General features: G+C 36.3%; 1 protein-coding gene across 1 annotated transcript in view; it reads right to left on the bottom strand.

The window, feature by feature from the left end:
* cysu (peroxidase homolog) overlaps positions 1-24,556 on the bottom strand; it is a gene marked incomplete at its 3' end in the record, with an annotated part of 322,966 nt that overhangs the window by 104,944 nt on the left and 193,466 nt on the right. The window contains 1 exon segment of the mRNA XM_081756057.1: positions 971-1,047. Within this exon segment, the coding sequence (XP_081612183.1) occupies positions 971-1,047 (77 nt within the window).

Here is a 24,556-nt window from a genome sequence, read left to right as displayed (position 1 = left end):
CGACTGGAATTAAAGGTTTTGTTTGAGATATTCTCAATTACCATTTGAGAGAGCGAAATATGAAGTACACTGTAAATACATTTGACTGTTCTGTTATAGGCTAAGGAATGAATGAGAAATAGTTGTCAAATTCAATATTACAAACGTATACCGTATATCTTGAGTAATACTTCATTGTAATTTAAGAATTGTATGAAGGAAACACATTTCTCCGTGATATCTACTAATTTTGACTAAACTTCTTACACCATTTGTCAGTAATTCCTTGTAAGTTTGACTAAAATTCTTACACAATGTTAATTATTCCTTGTAAATTTGAATAAAATTCTTACACAATCTGTCAGTGATTCTTTGTAAATTTCATTAAAATTCCTTCACAAATTGTCAATGATTCCTTGTCAATTTGAATAAAATTCTTACCTATTTGCCAATGATTCCTTGTAAATTTGATATAAATTCTTACAATTTGTTAGTGATTCCCTCTGTTCACTTAGGCATTTGTTAATGGTCTCCGGTTTGTTCCTAGCCATATAAGTTTATAGGAGACAGTATGATGTATTCTTGAGATTGTTCCGTTTCCTACCATATTCTCATATCACAATTCTTTCATAAGCATTCACTTTTACTAGGCATCCGTCCCTTCTAACATGAAGGGCGTAACTGTGGACGTTAAAATAAAAATTTCGTGTTTGGTTATATTTCTTCCATTCTTTACCGGCAGTCATCGAGTTTTATGTTACCAATAGTGTGCACAGAATTTCGTCAAAGGGGGTGTTCAAACTCCCCAATTCATATTATTTAAGATGCTCCCATATACATGTATAAAGACATCTTTAATATAGTAAATGTTTATATTTGCAATATATCTTGCTTAAGAGGAAGAGAGGATTTAAACCCATAATTTTTTTTTAAGCATGTCACTGCACGTGACTAACCTTTACAGTATACGAAATTATTTAAAAGTACTTACTTATCCTTTTCCTAGCTTGTAAATATGCTTGGTTAACTGCATCGTACGTTATGCACGTGTGGGGACCTCCATATCCACTGGAAATAAGGAAATACTAATTTTAGCTTCTATCGAGTAATAATAATAATAATAATAATAATAATAATAATAATAATAATAATAATAATAATAATAATAATAATAATAATAATAATAGAGTACAATAGAAACAAAAATTGTATGTATACTATATAATATGTTTAACTTACTGGTTAGATTAAACTATAATATAAGTAGATATAGAAAAACTTAAGTTCTTATATTATATGACTTTAGTAGTTATACTGTAGTATTGAGCTACCCAAATGTAAAACTGTGACGTCTAACTGTTGTGTCTAACAGTTTAACGGCCTAACAATGGCCTAATTTCAAAATTGAAATTTCCCAGGAGTGAAATTTGAAGTTCAATGTCTCACGAACAATTCATATTTCTGTTATGTTGATAACCAACATCGTAAGAGTGTTCATTTTTTTTTTTTTTTTTAGTTAGGCCCATTTGGCATTCAAGCTATCCATTTGTATAGAATATTAACAAATATATATATTAGTATTTATATATATAAAAAATTGTTTACCAAACTACGGGAGGTGATTTTTTTTTAAATATCAAATGGAAGTAAAAAAAGACTTGACTAAAAACATGGCTCGAAAAATGCTTCCTTTCAAAGTTATAACCAGGGCGCCGAAGTAAGGAGGGCGAAAAATTCGGGAGAAAAAAAAGAAGAAAGATAGGAAAAATTGCTTGGAATATATGTATGGGGGCGCCGTCGTATACTCTCGCCCCGGGCGCTGATTTCCCACGGCATGGCCCTGGTTATAACACAAGGCAAGTCTAAATGATGGACCCGATGGACACGAAAGGCTTACGAAGAGCATCTTCAAGTACTCAAGCTTCGTGATTATCGATTTATGTTTTTGAGACAAATGAGTTTTTCTTCAAAACAATCAAAAACAAGCGAGAAACAAATGATAACAAGCTTGGATTTTGAGGCGAAATTTGAAATTTGAAAGAACAATGTGAAAGTTAGTCATACTCCAAGTTAATTTTACAAATATCTATTTACGTTTTTCGAAACAAACGATTTTTACTTCAAAATGATCAATGACAAACGATCGGCTTGGGTTTTGAAACAAAATTTGAAAAGTGTGAAGTTTCCCCCAACTTTATTTTGTAAATATATCTATCTTTTACGAACAAACTATTTCTCTTTAAAACAGTCAATAATAATAATAAAAAAAGATTGGTTTTGGTTTTGGATTAAAATTTCAAAGCGAGGAAAGGAGACAGTATGAAGTTGCACCAACTTTATTTTATAAATATTTCTTTCGAAGTAAACCATTGTTTTCTTCAAAACAAACAAGAAACAAACGGTTAATTTTGATCTTCAATCAATACTTCAAATTTGAGAGACCAGGATGAAGTTAACCAGACCTCAAATTTACTTTGTAAATATATCTTTACGTTTTTCAAAACAAACCATTTTTTACTAAAACAGAATAACATACTGAGCAAGGCTATGTGATATGTAAAACACACACACACACACAATCACGTAACAGTTTCAACACAGTAACTGTGTCTTCATCAGACTTCCAGTCCTTCTGGCTGCTTGGGAGTTGGTCATCTCTTGTATAGTCTCCGTAATCAACTTTTAATTAGGCTCCGCTTCTTCATTAAAAATTAACACTTGTGTGTTTTTCACTTTCACTGTTTAACTGTATTCTGCTGCATTAGCATCACCATTTTTTCTTCAAACCATTCAAATTACATACAATAAACCAATGACTGGCTTGTGTTTTGAATCAAAATTTGAACGTGGAGGAGAAGGGCAACTTCACAGTCAGATATGTAAGCATGGTGACAGCTCTGTGATGCTGTGGGACGAAGTACCTGAGTTTTTAGTGGGTCTTGTGCTGTACCTTACCGATTGCGTCACAGCCCCTGATGATGTCGCTATTTTAGGGCAACATGTAAATCCATTGTATAACGTTTTAGGTTATATAACAGGCCTGAGTTCGTTATATTAAAATTATGGAAATATTTCAAATATAATTCATATACCAACTGTTCAAATGATAACACAAGAAATCGAATTTATTTGAACTACTGTATTTTTCGTGGATTTTCTGCATTTAACTTATTATTTTTATAATTAATATTCTTTATAAACGAATTTACATACATCTGCTATGGTTTCCTCTCATACTATATAAAGAAATATCCAGATAGAACAAGTTTCTACATGTTTGAACACAAAAAAAGACAATGATACCATACGATAGGAAACGATATCACAAGATACAGACTATTATCCTTAAAAACATATACATTTTTCTACAAGTTATCGTTACAATTGGTCCAGATGTTGTTTTCAGGCAATGGCACCATATTTCAGTCTGGAAATGTCCCATTTATAGATCTGAAGTTGTTACAGCGTGGTTTGAGAAACATTGGGTTGAACACTTTCTTTGGTCCGTCTAATCTCCGGATCTGAACATAATTGAACATTTGTTATCCGTTTTGGCGACACAAATCCAGCACAGATTTACGCGTCCAGTATCTATCCCGAAACTGAGTGATTCATTACACACGGTCTCTATGTCTCCATTCAATGTCGCATCAGAGCTGTTCTCAGAGCAAAAGGCGGTCCAATGCCACAATATTAATAAGTTAAGTTGCGCTTTTGTACGTGTTTCCATTATTTTGATAACGATCTGTACATAGTCCTAACTGTGACACTTATACTACTTGTAATGTTTCTGGTAGTTTTATTTATATAAAGAAACGTTCAAATATTCCTTGGAATATACCTCTTAGATCATATGCATTATACGAATGTTTCTCTGAGCTCCTAACGGAAGTGAAAGAAAAAAACATGATATTGTAATTCAAGCACGTTTAGTAACAAACCTTGTATCTTTAAACAACATATCCTTATCTGACGTTAGTTAATTCGTTTAAAACTACTTTATAAATGCCTTTGGAAAGACTTTAAAAAAAGAGAGCACGAGAAAAGGGTGTGAGGAAAGGATTTGCCCCAAGAGATGCTACAAATTACGTGTGACGTAACTTCAAAATGCCGGAAGTCTGTGTGCATGTGATGACGTATACGTGACAAGTGAAGTTGGGTGTTACTGCTCAAAGGGTCGGAATCTTTTTTTTCCTTTTCTTAAGTAGCTCTAGTCGTGGATAGAGAGCATGATTAAGTGAAAGGATGAAATAGTTTTTTTTTTCTTTCTTTAAATACATCAACTCTCAATGTTTCAACCTGCTTCCAGGGTTACATACTTTCCTGGCACTTCAACACTTGTTCTTTTAGTAGGGCTACACAAGTGCGATTCGTAATATTGTAATGTTAATACCTATTATAGATACTTGCAGTACTTCTCGTGATAACTCTTGAATGAAAGCGAATTTTTGGATTCTTTTTCTAGCAATAGATAGCTAAAGAGATTATCTCAGAAGAGTTCGTTAACGGAATTGATCCGTTAATATTTTTACGGGTAACGATGACTTACGATCGTCCGTTACTCCATACTACAACCCTCGAACGAAAACAAATTTTAAAATTCTTTTTCTGGCAATAAACGGCTAGAGAAATTATCTCGGTAGAATTCGTTAACTGAGTCAATCCGTTAACATTTTAACGGGTAACGATTACTTACATTAGTCCATTACTTCATACGACAACCCTCGAACTAAAGCAAATTTGGAATTCTTTTTTTTTTTGTTGTTGTTGGCAATAGATAGCTAGAGAAATTATCTATAAAGATTTTCTTAACGGAGTCAATCCGTCAACATTTTAACGACTAACGGTGACTTACGTTAGTCCATTACTTCATACGACAACCCTCGAACTAAAGCAAATTTAGAATTTTTTGGGGGGGGGGCAATAGATAGCTAGAGAAATTAACTCTAAAGATATTCTTAGCGGAGTCAACCCGTTAATAATTTAACGGGTAACGGTGATTTACGTCCGTCTGTTGCTTCATATGGCAAATCTTGAACGAAAAAGAATTTTTGAATTGTGTTATTTGCAAAGGTAATAGAAGTTACACATCTCGCCTTTAGACGGCATTGCACGTCCTTCAGTAGTTGACATCTACCGGACGAAATTGAAACTTTTAGTGCGTGATCCTTTTTACTGTATTCCAGAGTTTATAAAATACTACATTTGTTAATTAACTTTCTTATTGTTTTTCAGTAACCAATGACTTAACAGCTTACCAATTATACAATAGTATTAACATGTAACAAAACAACATGTTCAAAAATAAGATATCAATTTATAGATCTCATTGGGCTGAACAAAATCATATGGGTTAAAGTAAATCATCATGTGTAGTTTTCGAGTAAAAGCAAATTCGTTCATAAACTTATCAAGTAGTAGTGCCACATGTACATCAAATGAAGTAGTTCACTTTATATAGCGTGATGGTTTCCCAATTAATATTGAAACTAGAAGCGGTAGCGGTTTTAGTAGAGTTTAACACAGCAAGTGTAAAAATGAAATGAAATCTTTGAATTTTACGTCCCACGGTTATGCCGTTTAGGCTAAAGGAGACGGTGATGGTGGGTAATGAATGAAATGGTGGAATGAACAAAGTGAGAGGAAACGGGAGAACCCCGAAAAAACCCACGCACACGGTGTTTGAACACAGCAAGTGTGTGTTCGTCGGATGACTGCTACTTTTCCTGATGAAGCCCAATCCCAGACGACAATTTACAGGTGGTTTCAGGAATTTAAATGTGGTCAGATAACCCTGAATGATGAGGATTTTGCAGGTCGTCCATCGACAGCCATTTTGCCCCAAAACATTGAAGCTGTTCGTGAATTAATTAACTTTGATCGACATGTGACTTCTCGCGAAATTCAGAGGACTTAAGACATTGGCATGAGTCAACTACAAACAATATTGCATCATCATTTAGTTGTGAAAAAATTTTGCGCTCGTTGGATCCCACACAATTTAACACAAAAAGACGCCTGTGTGAAGTGGTGCAAAGCTATGACGAAACGGTTCAAGTCTAAATCATCTAATTTGACGTTTAACATCGTAACAGGTGATGGACAGTGGATTATGCATACGAACTGGCAACAAAGCGACAATCTGCTGTGTGGGTGTTCCGCGATGAACCTAAATCAATCAAAATTGTTAGTGCACGTAGTGTCTCCAACCAAATGATTGTATCTTTTTTTTTTTTTTTGGTAAATCAGTTCATATTGCAACTGTCCCACTGAAGAATCGTAGAACAGTCAATGCAGAATGATACACAATGATATGTCTACCAGAAGTACTGAATGTGAGCAAACAGTTCAACTTCAATCATGGAATCATTCTGCATTACAACAATGCCAGTTCGCACACAGCGTCTGCCACAAGTGATTTTCTGAACCAGGAAAACGTTAAAGTCATGACACATCCGGCTTATTCCCCTGATTTTGCCCCCAGTTATTTATTTTTGTTCTCAACAATCAACAACATGCGTGAGAAGCGCTTTTGCACTTCAGAAGAAGCCATCGAGGTATACAAACTTCATGTTTCACGGGTACCAACTTCGGACTGCTTCAAGATGTAGTTCTATCGTATGAAACAATGCATTGCTGCATAGAGGAGTACTCTGAAAAACAATAAAAATTGCTATACTTTGATGTTCTTGCATTCAATCATTTTCTCGAAACTTTCAAGGCAATCCTCGTATCTCTAACATTAACAAAAAGGCATTTTCCCTAATATCCTGTGTTTATTAGTCACATTACCCTTGCCTTTCTAATTTACTGATTCTATCTAAGTGTGATAGGTAAATGGGATAAAACCTATTTTCAGGCAGGACACTCAGATAAAAGCAAATTATCTTCCCGAAGTTAAATTGAGAAATTTATTATTATTATACCTGGGAAATACCTAGAGTAGGTGGAAAATTAGTTGCTTATGCTCTTATGAATAACCAGAAAATAACGATGTTGCATGAAAAATTACCACGTGCAGTATATTAATTACCTCCTAAAGAGCTTGCTTTGTATACGACGAGACGCAAGAATTTTGTTAACATGAGTTCGTTGCACGAGAGCTGGACCGCCCCTCTGAAGGTGTACGGGTCAAAGGTTGTCTGAAACAAGTTAATCTTTTCTGAACATTACATATGAAGCTACTTATTTTTGCACACAAATGGGCGGAGACAGGCGAACTTGTGTTCCTAATGAAAAGGATATGATTTAGGTGAATGTTCAGTTAGGTAAAGAGCTCAAGTTCCCTTTACGTACGTACAGCAACCGATGATCCTATATGTGAAAGAAGAACGAGGCATACAAACACGCATATAGGTTTAAAAGAAGAAGAAAAAAGGTTTAAATTATTTGAGCGAGCTTTCAATAACTTTGTTACTAAATTAGATTTCAATTAAGCGCTAACGTTCAGTGTCAAATCAATTATCTCTTGTAATAAACCAAACTTTATTCTGATTATACTTGGTTCAATTTTCAACTCTTAAATCCAATACTACAAGCCACTATGTAATATTTAAAGGGTATTATTCCGCATCCGAAAAGACGATAAGTAATGTAAAATACATCCACCTATAATTTTTTTATAGAAAAATAGATGGAACTAGATTGTTTTTATAGGAAAGAGTACACGTGAATTATAAGATCAAATTTTCATCCTATATCAATCATTTCCTTGTTAAACAAGTATAATTTTGTTGAGAAAATGGACAAATATATGTTGAGTTACAAAGTTTGGGCGGGAGAGGGGGGGGGGAATTCGGACCCGTGGTTCACTCATATCTATAGGTGCGCCCCAGTCCCTAGTTTATTTACTTGTGATCTAATTTTTTGTTTCTCTAATTCTGTCGTCCGATCTTATTATTACGAGGATGATTCGGAATATAAAGCCGATAGTATGGCAATAGTACTGCAAACATTCTGAACTGTTTACCTTAATGCACTGATGTTTAAGCTATAGAATGTCACTTATTTCACCTTCCTATCTCTTCTCGTTCCAGAGTAATGGAGCAATCCATGACAATCAGTGGTGCCATCTGGTTGAAACAGCGGGCTCTCACTGCGGACATTCAGGTGTCTAACTGAACATCCTAAAGCGACTCGGGCCTGATTAAGGATCTAAACTTAAGGATAACCTTAAGGGCCAACGATACAGTTGTGACGCGAAGGTGGAAGCAGTAGTTCAGCAATGGTATCGCCAGCCGCCACAATAATTTTTCGCCAACGACATGAAAAACCTTGTTTTGCATTGGAGCAAGTTTATTGCCCGTAAAGGGGACTATGTTGGAAAATGATGCCACCATTTGTAGCTGACATTGCAAGGTTTCCAGTGATACCCTTATCGGTATTATCTGTCAAACACAAATAAAGGTATCACCTTGGAGGCATTACTTTCTGAATCACCCTAGTATTATTAGTATATGTTTCTGTAGGATTTCTTTACGCCACAGAAGGCACTTTATACAACATGTTACTTAACTAATCTACTCTGTTTGTATCAATCTCATCTATCGATTTCATTTTCAGTAAGGATATCGATATAGACCTGGCTTGGCATTGTAATTGTGACATTTAGCCTCGTTTCGACTTATTTTTATGTTAAAAATAGCAGCGACTCCTTTACGTTCTTTGGGGAATTCCTTCGTCTCAGCGTAAAATGGATCCTATGGTTCTGATTTTTCTCTGATTGGCGTTTGACCGCCGTACGCTCTGAATATCTCTACCGAGATTTTTTTCATGCGTCCAAACGAAGCGGATTTGTACCCATGTTATTTTAGTTTTCTGTCAGACATCACCTCCCAAATTTTGTTTCTTTTAATTTTGTACCACCTGTATACAAACAAAAATAAAATCAATTGCAGTAATTCAGATCTAAACTCTAATTACATGTAAGATTCATGACAATTAATGTTTTGTGTTGTTTCAGTGTCATCTTACGGTAATTGCAGAAAATTAAACTAAGATTTCAAATATGCAACATTAACAAAAGAAAAGCCTATAATAAACTCTGCTAAAGACAGTAAATAGGATCCCGTGATTCAATGCATGGAATATGGATAGCTGCCGTTAAAATCGCCGTTAACTGTGAAGATGTTAACGGATTGACTCCGTTAACGAGCTCGGCCGAGATAATCATTTTAACTGTGTATTACAAAAACAAAATCAGAATTTTTAAAAAAATCACTTTCGTTCAAGAATTATCGTGTGGAGTAACGGACGGACGAACTCACTAGCAATATAATCTTAAAAGGCCTACTAGCCTGATCCTAATAATTAAAAGTTTCATGAGCGTGTATTGCTGAGTGAGCATGAGTTCCAAGTCATGATACGGCCCCATGAGATAGAGTAAGTATGATTATGGATAAGTGAACTGAGCGTAACTTTAAATGGAACGTGATGTAGAATTCATTATATAATGTGATGTCAAATGACTGTAAAATCGAATGAGTGTGGTTATGTCCATTTGGCTTGTGAGGTTGTGATCGAGCGAATGTGATGGACAAATGATATGTGCCTGAGTCAGATTTGATGACGTGACCATGATGTCGAGTGAATCTGATGTTGATACGTGAGCATGAAGTCGAATTGTAAGTGCAAGTATGAGGTTCAGTAGTCATAAAGTAGGATTGATGGTGTAAGGATGAGGTTGAATAAAGTAAGCGGTAGAGAGCGCGCTTGCCTCTGGCGCGTGGGGTCCCTGGTTCGACAACATCGTGTTCATGGGTTTTCTCGAGGTATTTCCGTTTTCCCCCACATTCTCATTCCACCATCCTTCCATAATCATTCATTTGCCTTAATCGCCAGTCTCTCAGATAAACTAATAGGCGCAGGTTTATTTTCAAATATTTGTCCCGGAATGGGTCAACCCGTAATTGAGAGCCCTAGGCATCGGCGCCAATCTGTCTTCAACATTGGGGGGAGGGGGGTAAGACCGTTCCCATATATATATATAAAGTGATGTTCAAAGTTTTTAAAAAGTTGAAAAAACAATGCTGTGGAGGATCAGGGGAACAGAGTTGTCATCAACATTGTGAGACAGGCAGATTTGAGGCTTATTATGGGGGGATGATACTCAAATTACGGTAGATGAATCTGATCTGAAGTGCACCTGTTATATATTATATATCAGGTGATATAGATGGAAGGCCGTGAGACACAAATCATCACATTTCTCCCCAAAAAACTGATTTCAAACCGGATTATTGGGAAGACAGTCCTCCCCAGTTCTTAGATTGGGGAACACGTCCCCCTCATTCCCCAGGATTTGCGCCAGTGACCCTAGGTATTGGACTGTTATCAAAGATAGCATGCATACAAAATTTACAGAAAATCGTGTCATAGATAAGAGTAAAAAAAAAAAATACTTGACCCAATCAGACAACAGAAAGAAGCGAATTCTATACAATCTAATATATAACCTAATAAAAGACCATATTAATCTAAAAAAAAATAATCTAATTAATATAAATTAAAGTAGCTGAATATCGCAAATAAACCGCTCCTGTTAAAGAAGACAATAAGAAAAGTGAAAAACAATACTTGTTTGTGCTGTATGTAATCTAAACCGGAAGTTCATGTAATTCATAGGCGCTTTGCAATGCTGTTACTCTTATTGCATTGTTTTTTTTTTTTTTGTTTTTTTTTTTCTTAAATGCGTAACAATTCATCTCGTTTCGCGCAAAAGAAATGGAAGAGGAGAGAGAGAGGAAGGAGGTGGAAACGAAACATAGCAGAGAGCTGCTATAGTGAATGTAATATTACTAAACTTATAACAGTATAACTCGTATTCGTTAAAAAGAGCCTGAAACAAAAGCGAAAACTTGGTTAAATATTGTAACGTGTTGCATTTCCCAGAGTGAATCTGATAACAGCTAAGCATAGCCCGGTTTCTGAAATCTCTGGGAGAATTCTCACCTGTTTCTCTCAACTGTCGAAGGAACAGCTTACAATCACGGAGAATGTTTCTCTCTCTTTCTTTCTCTCTCTCTTTCTCTGGCGAGAAGGTTGGCTCAGACAGATTCTTTCCCTCTCATTCACTCACTCCTGTAGCCTTCCAAGCTATTAGTAAAAAGGTTTTCGAACACATCACAGTATCTATATTTTATGGTTCACTAGCAGAATACCCGTTCTTTGCAGGAGTAGGATACGTTTCATTTTGGACATAAAGGGCTGCATTTGGATTTAAACGGTATCGATTTGGATTTAAAAGTGTCAGTGTTCATCTCAGCGTCCCCGAAAATTGTGGATTCAACACTAATATCGGCAATTTTCGATCATTTTTCAATATCTGCCCCTAGCCTTCCCGTAAGTTGCACCGTCAAAGTAAAATGATAAAAACCATCCCAGGCCTGTTGATTGAGATCGGTCGAATGCTTCAAGAGTTACTAAGTTTTATTTATTTTTAAATACCTTCTCCTCCCGCTCCGCTAAGTTTGCACCCTCAAACTGAAATAATAAAAAAACATTCCAGATCCGAACTTCATCTATGTTGAAAATTTGATCGATATGGTTCAAGAGATATGAAGTCACAAACATACGTAGTTACTTATATTTTTATATGTAGGCTATAGATTGGTTACAATAATCTGTTTAGAAGAAACAGGTAAAGGACTTCACTTAGGTTAACAGACGTCTTCTTTTATCTGGGCCTTAAGAATATTCCAGAGGCGGGAGAGAGTTAGGAAAATTGACAAATACTCTATTTTCTGCGGGTACAGAACAGACAACTGCTTCAATATTCAAAGTGCAAGAGGTCCTAGTTCCATTTCCACTACGCAAGTTTGATCGAGTCCGTGGGTTTTCCTGGGATTTTCCCATTCAGGCTTTCCTTCAGAAAATTTTGTCTGACGTGAGGGGAGTGGGACAAAATCAAAATTTAAGGAGGCTTCACTTGGACATTATTTGCTAAAGGATGTGCCTTACGCAATTGTGATTTGTAATTTCAATTTACTTTATGGAGAGGGCTGTTGGCGAACTCCGGTGGGTTTCGCCCCGCCCCGAATTAAGTCTGGAAGAAACATTGACCCATGTCCTCCTACTTTCTCATTTCACTAATTTTTCCATACTTATTCGCTTTCATTAACCATCCGTTTTCTTTATATTACAGGGCATAAAATAGAAATTTCGTTTTCAAAATTCATAACATTCTTAATTGCAGCCTTTTGTGCTTTGTAATAACTAGGTGTCGATTTTTATTTTTTTTTATTATTTATTTATTTATTTTTGGTCTCTGAAAGTGTCTCACTTGGGGTGAACATTTTATTCGTACCAACGAAATATAAGAATGAAAAAAAAAAAAGGGTAGGGAAATATTAGAAGTATAGGCCCCCACAGAGGGGGTCAATTGCCTTCCTTTGGATGATCGAAACACGTGCCAAAACACATTAGATTTGCTTACCCACTCACTGCAGTTTTAAATATATTTACTGAAGTTAATAAAGTTAAGCAATGTGCATCAACAATAATGTATTATGGGTATGAAGCTAAGTATATTCGCGACTTTGCGTGTGTCTTTCTTTTACTCCCGTTGGAAAAAGTCCCAAAGGGATTTCTGGGCTTTCCAATCTCCTTGCTTCACAGTTCTTCTATCATGGGGCCTTGGGGGTCACCCGAAAATTTTAAGTGCGAAGGTATGATATCTGATACAAAATTGAAAAGATCATGTAAAACAAACGATTTTTTTATAGTGAAAGTTCGTGTGAGACAGCTTCCCGTTTAAAATTTTCAGATGTCCTCTTTAATTCCCACAACAGAGGGGTCCTGTCGGACAAGCAGATTCTATGCTTCCTTTGATATTGCCCTATCTCACTACTTGTTTCATCCGTTTATCCGTAACCGTTTGTGATTTACAAAGGACTAGTTATTTTCTCTAAGCCTTTGGCTCGCTATACCCGGGCATCGTTTGGGAGAACAGGGTCAATTCCATACCCTGAACTTGAAAAGTGAAATGAAATCTTTAAGTTTAACGTCCCACGGTTATGCCGGTTAGGCTAAAGAAGACGGTGATAATGAGAAATGAGTGAAATGGTGGAATGAAGAAAGTGGGAGGAAACGGTAGAACCCCGAGAAAACCCACGAGCACGCTGTTTGTCCACCACAAAGTCCACACGGCGCGAGCTGAGATCGAACCAGGGACCCCAAGCACCGGAGGTGAACGCTCTACCACTGAGCCACCGCCCCCCCTGAATTTGAGAAACACATGCTTTTTAGTGAAACTCTTATATCGGTGAACAGTCCTGACCCCTTCCCTTCTGGCAAAATCTGAGATGACGCTACTGGCGTTAGTATATACGTTAAAATTGTGCTTAATTAATACCTGTACGGTGTCAGGCAGGCGCACACCCACAATTTTTTGTTGGGGTTCCAATAATATAAGACACTATGTTTATTTAGTATCGAACGGGTTTTATTCTACATAAAAATAGCTAAGTAATTTTTAAGTACTGACATCTGTCTTCTCACGAAAAATGACAAAATTAGGTTGTTTTGTATCGGAAAAAAAATAGTACAGATGAAAGGTAAGGTCAAATCTTTAGTCTTTATCTAATATTTCTCTACTAAACAAGTATAGTTTTATTAAGAAAGGGTACACATGTATGTGGAGTAACGAAGTTTTGGGAAGGGGGGGGGTCCAAACTCAGTGGGCCCCCGCCGTGGGTGCGCCGCTGGTGTCAGATACCATCTATTAGTGTCAGGCAAGCAAAGAGTACAAGTAATGACACCTATCGGGGTGATTGTACATAGCGTTACAAACAGACTGAGACGATTTTACTTTTTTAAAATAAGGATTGGGCATTGTATCTTATTGTGCAAGAACTTACTAGTTAAATTGAGACAATTTCCTAAACAATACCTCATACATAAATATAATTGAAACATTGCAACGTATCACTATAAACAGTGCAATAACAACAAATATTATCAGCGTTTATAACGAGAGAATAAAGTCGAAAGATGAGTCTTATACCAATTGATAGTTCTCATTAAACTGAACAAAATTATATAGGTAAATACAGAGTGCGGCAGAACAGACTAAACAGTTTCTATCGATTACCGCGAGAGCTGTGGTGGGGGTAGGCAGTTGCACGTGGTCTGCCTTTGTTCAGTCGTTGACCCCATTTCAGTAGCTAATATGGCCTGGACCGGTGCACATCGTAGTTTTGCCGTACGCGCTTATTATGAAAACAACAGATCTGTGATCGCTACACAACGAGCTTTTCGGCGACAGTTCAACATTCGACGCAACAATGCCGTTACTAATGCAAACACAATTCGGTTCTGGGTTCGGCAGTTGGAGGAAACTGGTAGCACACTAAGAATAGACACACATACACATGGCTACTCACACAGCTCGAATTTCACTTGATGTTTTGAGAGAAATGTTTCCGGGACGCCTCGTCTCTTTGAGGGGTAATGTCAAGTGGCCTGCGCGGTCACCAGATTTGAGCATTTGTGACTACTTTCTTTGGGGGATATCTGAAGGAAAAGGTTTTCAAAAGCCGCCCTCACACCCTACCAGAGTTAAAACAGCGGATTATTGACGAAGTGAATGCCATACCCCGCGATATGTGTGCAAGAGATGCTCGAAACTTCAGGGATCGTCTACAACAATGTATTGATGCTAACGGCCGCCATCTTGAGGAGATTATTATCAAAACTAAATGAATGTAAAATGGTATATTGTACTAATTTAGAAAATAAAAATATTTTTTTCTCTATATACTCCAGATTTACTTTTTATTGCTCCTTAAAACTGCTTAGTTGGTCCTGCCGCACCCTGTATAATCCTCACGCGTATTTTTTTGAAAAATCGACAAATTTTTTGCAAATCTAAAGTAATCGATGGTGTGCGATAACCAACGCCATCTATTAAGATGACACCGAAGTATACTTTCATCAAGATTTTCATTATGACACTGGCAAGGCGCCTAATATATAATATAGTTATAGCCCAAAATTATTTTTAATTCGAACTTTAATTTTTATCTAGCTATCATAATTATAAGGTGCAAGGGTAGCTTAATGATAGAGCGCTTACTTCCGGTGCATGGGGTCCCTCGTTCAATCCTCAGTCAAGTAAGTTTGTGATGGACAACATCGTGTCCGTGGGTTTTCTCGGCGTAGTCCCGTTTCCTTCAACTTTGTCATTCCACCAATCCAAAATAGGTTAAGGTAAGATACTATATCCCAAAATTGATTTCAAACGGTTCGGTCGTTTTTCCGTCATTACTATCTCCAAAAATCAATTTCAGATGGTTCAACCGTTTTCCCGTGATTACAATCTCCTAAAATCCATTTCAAACTGTTCAACCGTTTTCTCGTGATTAATATCTCCAAAAATCCATTTCAAATGGTTCAACTGCTTTACCGTAATTACTATTTCCAAAAATCAATTTCAAAGATTCAGGACTTTATCGTGATTGCCATCTCAAAAAATCCATTCACTTGCTTTAAACATCCGTCTCCCTTAGCCCAAAGTGCATAATCGTGGGACGTTACACTCAAAGATTTTAACCTCGGGACTGACCCGGCTAAACCGGAAATCTGGGAGCGCTAGTCACGAAAACAAGGGAAAAAAGTGTAAACAACGTTTTTACTGCGATTGAAATAGCGCGCACAATCTTAATTATTCTACACCAAACGTGTCCTTCGAAATAACATCCCTGTTGCAAGGAATGAACAAAGAAAAACGGGGAAGGGGAGTTCTCACTTTCTACCAAACATTAAAACACATCAGTGTCGAACTGCATACTGACGAAGCTATGAAACATAACAAAATGAGGCCGCAATTACTTGATATTCAAATCATAACGAAAGTATAAAAATAAAAATAAAAAAAAGAAAAGATGATAACAAAAAGTGCTTTAAATATTGCGTAACGTTGTTAATAGCAAACCAACTACGTGGTGTCGATTGTGCGTTGAAAAATACGCAAAGGATGTTTGACCGAAGTTAAAAGAAGACAGACTGTTGTATACGGTACACGTGTGCTGAATATTTTAGCAGTTTTATATGTGTGCTTGTATATGCAATGGTCATATTCCAGACACAAGGAGGCTAATAGGACATGTCAAGTATTTGCATGACGAAAGATAATCCGTTTATAATTTAGGTATACAAATACAAGAAGCAGTTTCGATACCAGTGAAAGGAAAAGCGTTTATCAATTTGCTCATCCATATCTAGAATTGCATGGTGTCTTGTACGTTGCTTGGCAATTATATATATATATATATATATATATATATATATGAATACCTTCGTAAAGGTATTTTGAACAATGCAGATTTTATATACTAGTTGAAAGACTAGTTCTTCGCACGGGGAATATAGATTATATGAAATATTTAAACCAGTTTCCCATAAGAAAAAGATAGAATAAGTAAGAAATAAGAAAAAGCATAAAATGCACTCTATTATAGAGATAAATTTTAAATCCCTCTATTCCGTTAAGATTCAACGTTTAATCAAAGTGACATAAAAATAATAAAATAGGTTAAAGTAAGATACTATATTCCAAAATTCATTTCAAACGGTTCGGTCGTTTTCCCGTCATTACTATCTCCAAAAATCCATTTTAAACGGTTCAACCGTTTAACCGTGATTACTATCTCCAAAAATCCATTTCAGACGGTTCAACCGTTTTCTCGTGATTACTATCTTCAAAAATCCATTTCAGATGGTTCAACCGTTTTCCCGTGATTACGATCTCCAAAAATCCATTTCAAACGGTTCAACCGTTTTTCCGTGATTACTATCTCCAAAAATCAATTTCAAATGGTTCAACTGTTTTACAGTAATTACTATTTCCAAAAATCAATTTCAAAGATTCAGGACTTTATCGTGATTGCCATCTCCAAAAAACCATTTCAAACGCTTCAACCGTTTTACTGTGATTACTATCTCCAAAAGTCCATTTCAAACGGTTCAGGCGCTTTACCATGATTAGTGTCCCCAAAAATCCATTTCAAATGGTTCACCTGTTTTCGCGTGATTCGATTATCCGCAAGATCAATTTCATTTTTATATATTATTAGATATTTTTACGAATCACCAAAAAGGTTTATCGTTCATATTTTTCAATGTAACCACGTAAAATCAGTAAATAGTAGTACTAGTAAAATTCGAAAAATTCATTATTAGAATTATGGATTCTTCGAATATTCTAACAAAAATTGTTATTCGAATTATTGTAGAATTATTATTCGCATAAAATGAATAACTGTTCGAATATTCAAAACGAATATTCGAATCACAGAAGAAAAAATATATTTTACATTTAAAATTAAACAATGAAATATTGTTACAACCCACGGCCCTGTTCAAATTTATATTTATTAACAGTCTTCTTCATCATCATCTTCGTATTATTATTATTATTATTATTATTATTATTATTATTATTATTATTATTATTATTATTATTATTAATGTTAATTGAAAATTTTAGTTCATAAATTTCCTACAAGAAGATGATCTCTTCTAATTCTTTCTCCGTTGTCAAAGTTTCCAGATAATCCCGCTTTACCCAAGAATAAAACTGGTTGCATACGAAAAGGCTTATATCTGTTTTGAACTTCAAACAAGTTATCCTCTCCCCTTCACGAAATCCTGACTACGTGCCTGCCAGGCCATGTGAAGTTCGTGGTATCCATGAGTTTTCTCAGGGTTCTCCCGCTTCCTTCTACACTTCCATGAAATGTTTTACAATCATCCACTTTCATTAGGCATTCTTCCCTTCAGCCTAACAGGCCTAACAGTGGAACGTTAAAGATTTCATTTCAAACAAATTATGCGTAAGGAAAATCTTCGCATACGAGATTTCTTAGGTTTTCCCTTGTTGGCATTACGAACATGATGTGAAGTATCTGTGCATATGGATACCATTGGAAGCCAAAGTGACGGAAAACTACAGGGTGCATCAAAAAATGTATACACACTTGGAACCATCATAGAAAATTTATGTTCCGTTCTACAAGGTTCAATTGCTGGAAATTGAAAGTTTAAAGTCCAATTTGAAACATAAATGCACTTTCTCATGCAAATGTGATTACTGTTCAAAATGGCGGTCTTCAGCATCAATACATTTCCGAGTGCGAGTCACCACTGATTCCGTACATCGTACCAACGTGTCCAATGGGATTTCTACGTACACTGCTTGAATCTCACTCCAAAGTGTGTCTAGGTTACATGGTTTACGTTTGTACACCTCATCTTTTACTGTGACCGATAAGAAGAAATCCAGCGGCGTATCCAGTACCCTCGCGCTTCTTCAAAGCTCAAACGTATGTCCGTCATCTTGCAGTTACTTCCTTGTCACTAACTGGATTGAGTAGCTAGAGCAACAATTCTGCTTCCACCTACGCTACCTAATGTTGAAGAAAGATAACATTACTTTCCCCCAGAAATTGAACCTTGTAGCACGGGAAATACAGTTTCTATGACGGTTCAATATGTGTATACATTTTTTGACGCACTCTGTATATTTTATTTGCATTCTATATAAAGCCATACTTCAGGGGAACTTTGCTCCTCTTTTAATCGCCTCGCTCGGGTGATACAACAAATGAAATTGCGATTACGTTTCATTGTGGTGCAGGGCATATCCTTCAGTAATAGGCTGGGCACGATGGCTCTGTGGTAGAGCGGGTACATCTGGTTCGTGGGGTCCTGGTTCGATCCCCGGAAAAGTAAATTTGTGGTGGACAACATAGTATCAGAGCATTTTTATCGGGGTACTATCGTTTTCTCTCACATTCTCATTCCACCCATTCCTCCATCATCATTCATTTCCCTTAATTATCGTATCTTTTAGCCGAAAAGAGCCTAATGGTGAGACGTTACACTGAAATATTTTATTTTCATTTTCATTTTCAGCGAAAGGCATCCCATTGTACTCATTCAGAATTTGATTTCGCCCTCCCAGAAAGTCTATCCATAAGCCCGTGTTTAAACTCTTTGCATTCTATATTATTTACATTCTGATTATAGGCTTATATACTGTATTTGATATAGAAGGAAGGAAGACATTTTTCCATATCCTATGTCTTGTCATAAAGTCTTTAATGAAGAAGAAAAAGAAGAAAACACCCCGGAAATGCATGATTTTTTCCGTGTTGTCTGGGGAACTATTTAACAAATACTGTACGTTTGTTGTTGTTCTTCCTTTTCAACACATGCAGTAATATATTGTGTTTATCACATGTTTTATGTGCACGAAGTATCTTTATTATTGACACATTTACATGCAGACGCAGGCAATTCATTCAAAAACCTGCTTTCTTCCTCTACTCACAAAGAAAAAAAAAAACCTTGTAGGAAATTTATTCTTGTGCTGGTTGGTTATATGTTTATTGTCGTATTTATGTTGAACGTACGAAGTTTAAGTGTTAAGATTATAATTAGTCCCTTTGGGAATACTGATGGAAACACAATGTCGTATTTATATTAATATGATAATTGCGTAAAGCAATTTGTCCTTCACTGATTTTTTTGAAAAGCAAATTCTTATTACAATATACAGTGATCAGCCAAAACATTATGACCATCTGTCTTTCTTGAACGAAGTCGTAAGAGGCACGTGACACAGCAGAATGGTGACAAGAATCTCGATCTGTCAGTGTGATGCTTGTGTGTAGAATGAGGAAAGTCAGCGATTTACAGTGTCATACTTTGATGATGGCCAGACGGCGAGGAACAAGCATCTCAAAAACAGCACGACTTGTTGGGTATTCGCGGGCTGTTGTGGTTACTGTCTTCCAAAAATGGGAAATCGACGGTGATATCAATACGAAGTGACAAGGTATGGGAAGGGCACACTTCATTTAAGACTGTCGAACGACGTAGATTGTCAAGGTTCGTACAACACCATAGAGCGCTAACTGTGGCACGATTAAGAAGAGACTTTAACAGTGGACAAAGCAAAAGTGTGTCTCAGCACACAGTTCACCGTACACTGTTACAAGATGAGTTATAAATCTTGAAATATTCCACAACACAAACAACCAAAAGTACAAGTTCTAACTAGCCCAAGAGGTAGTGTGTCAAGCGAACTATTTAACGCGGAGGCCACCCCTCCATCAGTTTTTAGTGGCAATGACGATGAGTGCTCAAACAAACGTCTGATATGTGAGTGGTTGCTGTATGAGTTCAAACTCACGCACAACGCTGCGGCAGAAACCCCAAACATGCATGCTCATGGGGAAGATGAAGTGAACTACAGCACAGCAACTCGTTAGTTCCAGTATTTTCGTGCAGGTTGTACAAATAGCATAGGGGCACATGGCTCATTGATACTGCGTTTACTTCTGGGGTCGCTGGTTCAATCTCTGGCCAGGTAAGTTTGTACTGGACAATATCGTGTACGTTGGATTTCTTGGGGTACTCCCATTTCCTCACACACTCTCATTCCACTATCATTCACTTGCCCTAGTCATCTATCTCTCTCAGCCTAAAGGCATAATGGTGCGACGTTAAACTGAAAGATTTCATTTCATTTGCAATAAGTATACCTGGTCTTGGGTTTGATCCCCGATGGGAGTATTGAATTCCGGTGGGAGAGCACGAAATTCATTACGGTAGTTCGGGTTTGACTTTCAACTGTAGAACCACGTCTTATATAGCGTCGGTGTTGAAAAGAGACGCTATGCTTCAACAAATAAGCAAAATCTAAAGTAATATAAGAATGTGACATATAACATTAAATTATTACTAAAATCAAAGTTTCTTTTAGACATCTAACTAAATTTTGTGGGCCCCTTAAACTCCTTTTCTTCTTATCGCGGTCTCTAATGGTCCCTGTTGCCTCGAAGCCATCAATTCTTGACATCAGGTAGGAGGCAGTGCAACTAATGACAACTATTAGCCTGGCTGTTAACTATTAGGACCGTGACTGACAGACAACGTCGTCTTGATCTTCTAATAAGAATAGCTGTTGCCTCCAAGCCTTTGACTCATGTGCAAATTGACCCCACACTAGCGACATGATTTGGGGTCAGCTAGGAGACAGTGCAGCTAGCGACAACTATTAGCCTGACTGTGAAGTACTAGGACCGCGACTGATAGACAACGTCCTCCTGCTTTTATTATAAGAATAGTTGTTAGCTTTAAGCCTTTGTCTCGTCTGCAAATTGCCTGCACACTAGTGATAACTATTAGCCTGACTGTGAACTATTTGTATCCTGATTTAAAAACAGAGGTGTTATTAGATACTTGGAACGTGCATGCAGACAAAAGCCTAGTTCCGTATAGAACATTTAGTAAAGATAACGTTAGTAAAGCATTTGAACCTGTTACGACTTATGAATCATAATCAGTAAACATAGTTTAGAGGAATGTCTAGTGAAACACTCTGCAACTTCTTGTAAATGATAATAACCTCTCATTTTTACCCGTAATGAGGATTATCTTCGGTGCAAATTTATTATACTAATCCACATGTAAATTCATTGTATCTAAACTTCTTTTTTAGTAAATCGTCTCTCTTAATCGTATCTTAAACAGTCATTTTTGGGGTGTGGACTTGCATTCTCCTATACAGATTCACTTTAGAAGGGCTTCAGTGCACGTACATGATAAGAAATATTGTACAAAATACAGTAACAAACTTGTGCTAGGTGGCCACTAAAAAACACGAATGGTATCTAACAGAGTCGGAGGAAGATCGCAGAGTGGTGCGTCCGTAGGAAGCAGAAGAGTCAGCGATAGTGGGAAGGGCCTATACCGAAAAACGAGGATAGCACAAAGCACTGCATATGGCATAAAAAAACTTACGTGTTGGATTAGGTATTTACACGTTACCAAGAACGTTACAGGTAACCCCGATATGTTTTTATTGCTTGCACATTTGTGTACCGAAATAACGTAACCCATTATACTTATATAAATTTCACAAATAGCTGGATCCCCTAACTATCGGACACTTCTATGGTTGCGCGTCATGAGTTAGCACACTGACTTCAGATACTTCACTTCACTTTACTTTGTGGGTCCGTAGCCAGCCCAAAAAGGTAGGAGGGAATAGTAGAAGTTAGGGGGGGCTGACCCAACCATATTATAGATTTTCAAGTCTACCGTAAAAATTTTAGAGGGGCATTAAATATTTAAGGTGCTGCCCCTCCGTGCCCCCCGTGGATACGGGCCTGCGTTGTTATTGACTACCTCATGGGCGAACATGTTACACTTTCATTAATGTATTTCTACAAAGGTACGCATCTCACAGGTAAGAACACAAAATATTTAGCTTACTTACACACTTGTCCATTAAAATATTACTACAAATTTGTTCTGTAAATTTTACAAATATGTGGATCCGCACAGTAAAACTGTATGTTATATTCATGAAAAAGGAAGAGAAATCATTCAAGTAAATAAATTGCGTATTTAAAAGAATTGAAATTGATATTAACATAATTATGACAATTCTTTATATTCAACAGCTGTTTTCGAATTTTATATAGTTAAAAAAAAGATCAAGTAAGCAACACTGATTCTTGCTTCGAGGTTATGTTGTCATCTTTTTCGCTAAAGATGAGCTGCATCTTTTCAGAAGGAGTTCAAGGTATTTTTTTGAAAAAAAGACTTCAGAGGTCAGTGTTACGTCACCCAGTGTCAAAGTTACTAACTAACATGTTGCACTAATGAACGACGTGTTCAGATGAGAAATACATTTTTTTCTTTCTTTCTTAAAATAAAAATGAGCCACTGTTGCCAGAAAAAAAAATACTACAACAGATGCATCCTATATAAGTCAAGCAACATTACCTCATAAAAATTCATATGTTACTCATAGTATGGCCAAGATTTATCTATGAAACCATAAAGAATATGTTAAATGAGTCACTTTAGTTCGAGAAAGAAGTTTGTTGTTAGTTATGTAAGTCCTGAGATTGTATTATTAGCTATTAAACTGTGTCTGAGGCACAACTTCATTAGTCTGTGAGTTAAATGTGACACAGCTTCTAGAATACTTTGTCACTTTCAAGCAATACAATGAAAGCTGCAGTTTTATAATCAACACATTTTTCTCCATATAAAGTGACCTTCTCCGACTGCAGCATCCTATGATAAGCAAGAAAATATCTTGCAGAATGACTTGCATTGCTATAAATCTGCCACGAAACTACCACAAGTGTAGTAGTTTGCTTGTCGACTTGTACTACCAGCTACAACTGAGTGGGTTTAATGTCTCATAACTTCTTAGATAATATCGTATTTAAAATTAGCTTTACATTATTATTATTATTATATATTGTCAAGTCTTTTTTAAACTAATGTTGTTAAGTACTTGAATAGTAACTAATCAGTATTTTGCTGCTTATTTTGTCAATGTACTTGTCTCAGGCGGGAAGTGAACATATCTAGGTAAATTGTCCCCAAATTGGCATAATAGCGATGTTCAAACTGGATAAATAAATATACATACACAATAACAAGCTCGGCAGGACCTTCTCAGCCTGTAGTTTTGAAAGTCCAACAATTAGAATATATATATCTATATATACCGAGTGTTCTAAACATGGCGCCCACGAACAACAGAGCACTTTTCTTCAGGTCAAAATAAAGCGAAAATCCTATATATCGGTGTACCCTTCAGGAAATCCTTCAACTGCTATAGGGAATCAAAATTTCACTATGTGGAAACGTCGTAAATTAACTAGGAACCATTGGCATTGCCCTACGAATACATCAAGCAGTTGTCGATTGTTATGCTAGTAAGTGGAGCTAATGTTAACGAATGTCGACTTTAACTTCCGTCTGAAAGGAAATGATGTAGCTGATTTGATAGTTTGGTAGATTTTCTCGTGGTTCTTTACCTCCGACGCTGCTCCATAGTACAATTCGCGTCTCCAGACGAGGACCCGAAAAGCATATAATTATATATTTTTGTTTTATTTTGACTTGTAGAAGCTCTCCATTTATAGAACATATATATAAACAAACTGTGTTGCATTCGAATAGCAATTCAGTACTTACTTCTGATTTTCCCTCTCATATAAGCAACTGAACATTCAAAAGTAACAATTACAGTTACACGTAAATGCAAACTTCTACACAAAAATGTATGAACTACTAATTTTCCTATAGTGAGGGTGCTTCATGAACAAAGAGGAAGTACAGCCCTCTCAAATTATATATATACATTTGTAACGTTATTTTCTTCCGTTACATTAACTGATTACAAATATATCTCGAATATTTATATACTACGTAAGATTATGATAAAATCACCACAAGTATACACTTCAAAATATATACATTACGTACTATATATCGAATTTGTCACATCAAAGTAATTAACATTCATTCCTTATAAGATGGTTCTTAGTTTTATATATTTCTACATTACCATATCAACCAGATAAACAAGTTGTCATAGCAACGAAAACAAGAAGTATCTCGATATATTACAAATATTTAATTTTTAAAATATATTTTTCTTCTTCTTTTTAACCGCTGTGCCTTTTACATAGCACTTTTGCCCGTAAATAGAAACAGTACTTAGAAAGTACATAAAAATATACATTATCGTTGTATATTCACT

The sequence above is a fragment of the Thermobia domestica genome, chromosome 4 (genome assembly GCF_964235325.1).
Source record: "Thermobia domestica chromosome 4, izTheDome1.hap1.1, whole genome shotgun sequence".
Classification (NCBI taxonomy): domain Eukaryota; kingdom Metazoa; phylum Arthropoda; class Insecta; order Zygentoma; family Lepismatidae; genus Thermobia; species Thermobia domestica.
The sequence above is the reverse complement of the archived record's forward strand: the minus strand, read 5'-3'. Positions and strand labels throughout refer to the sequence as shown.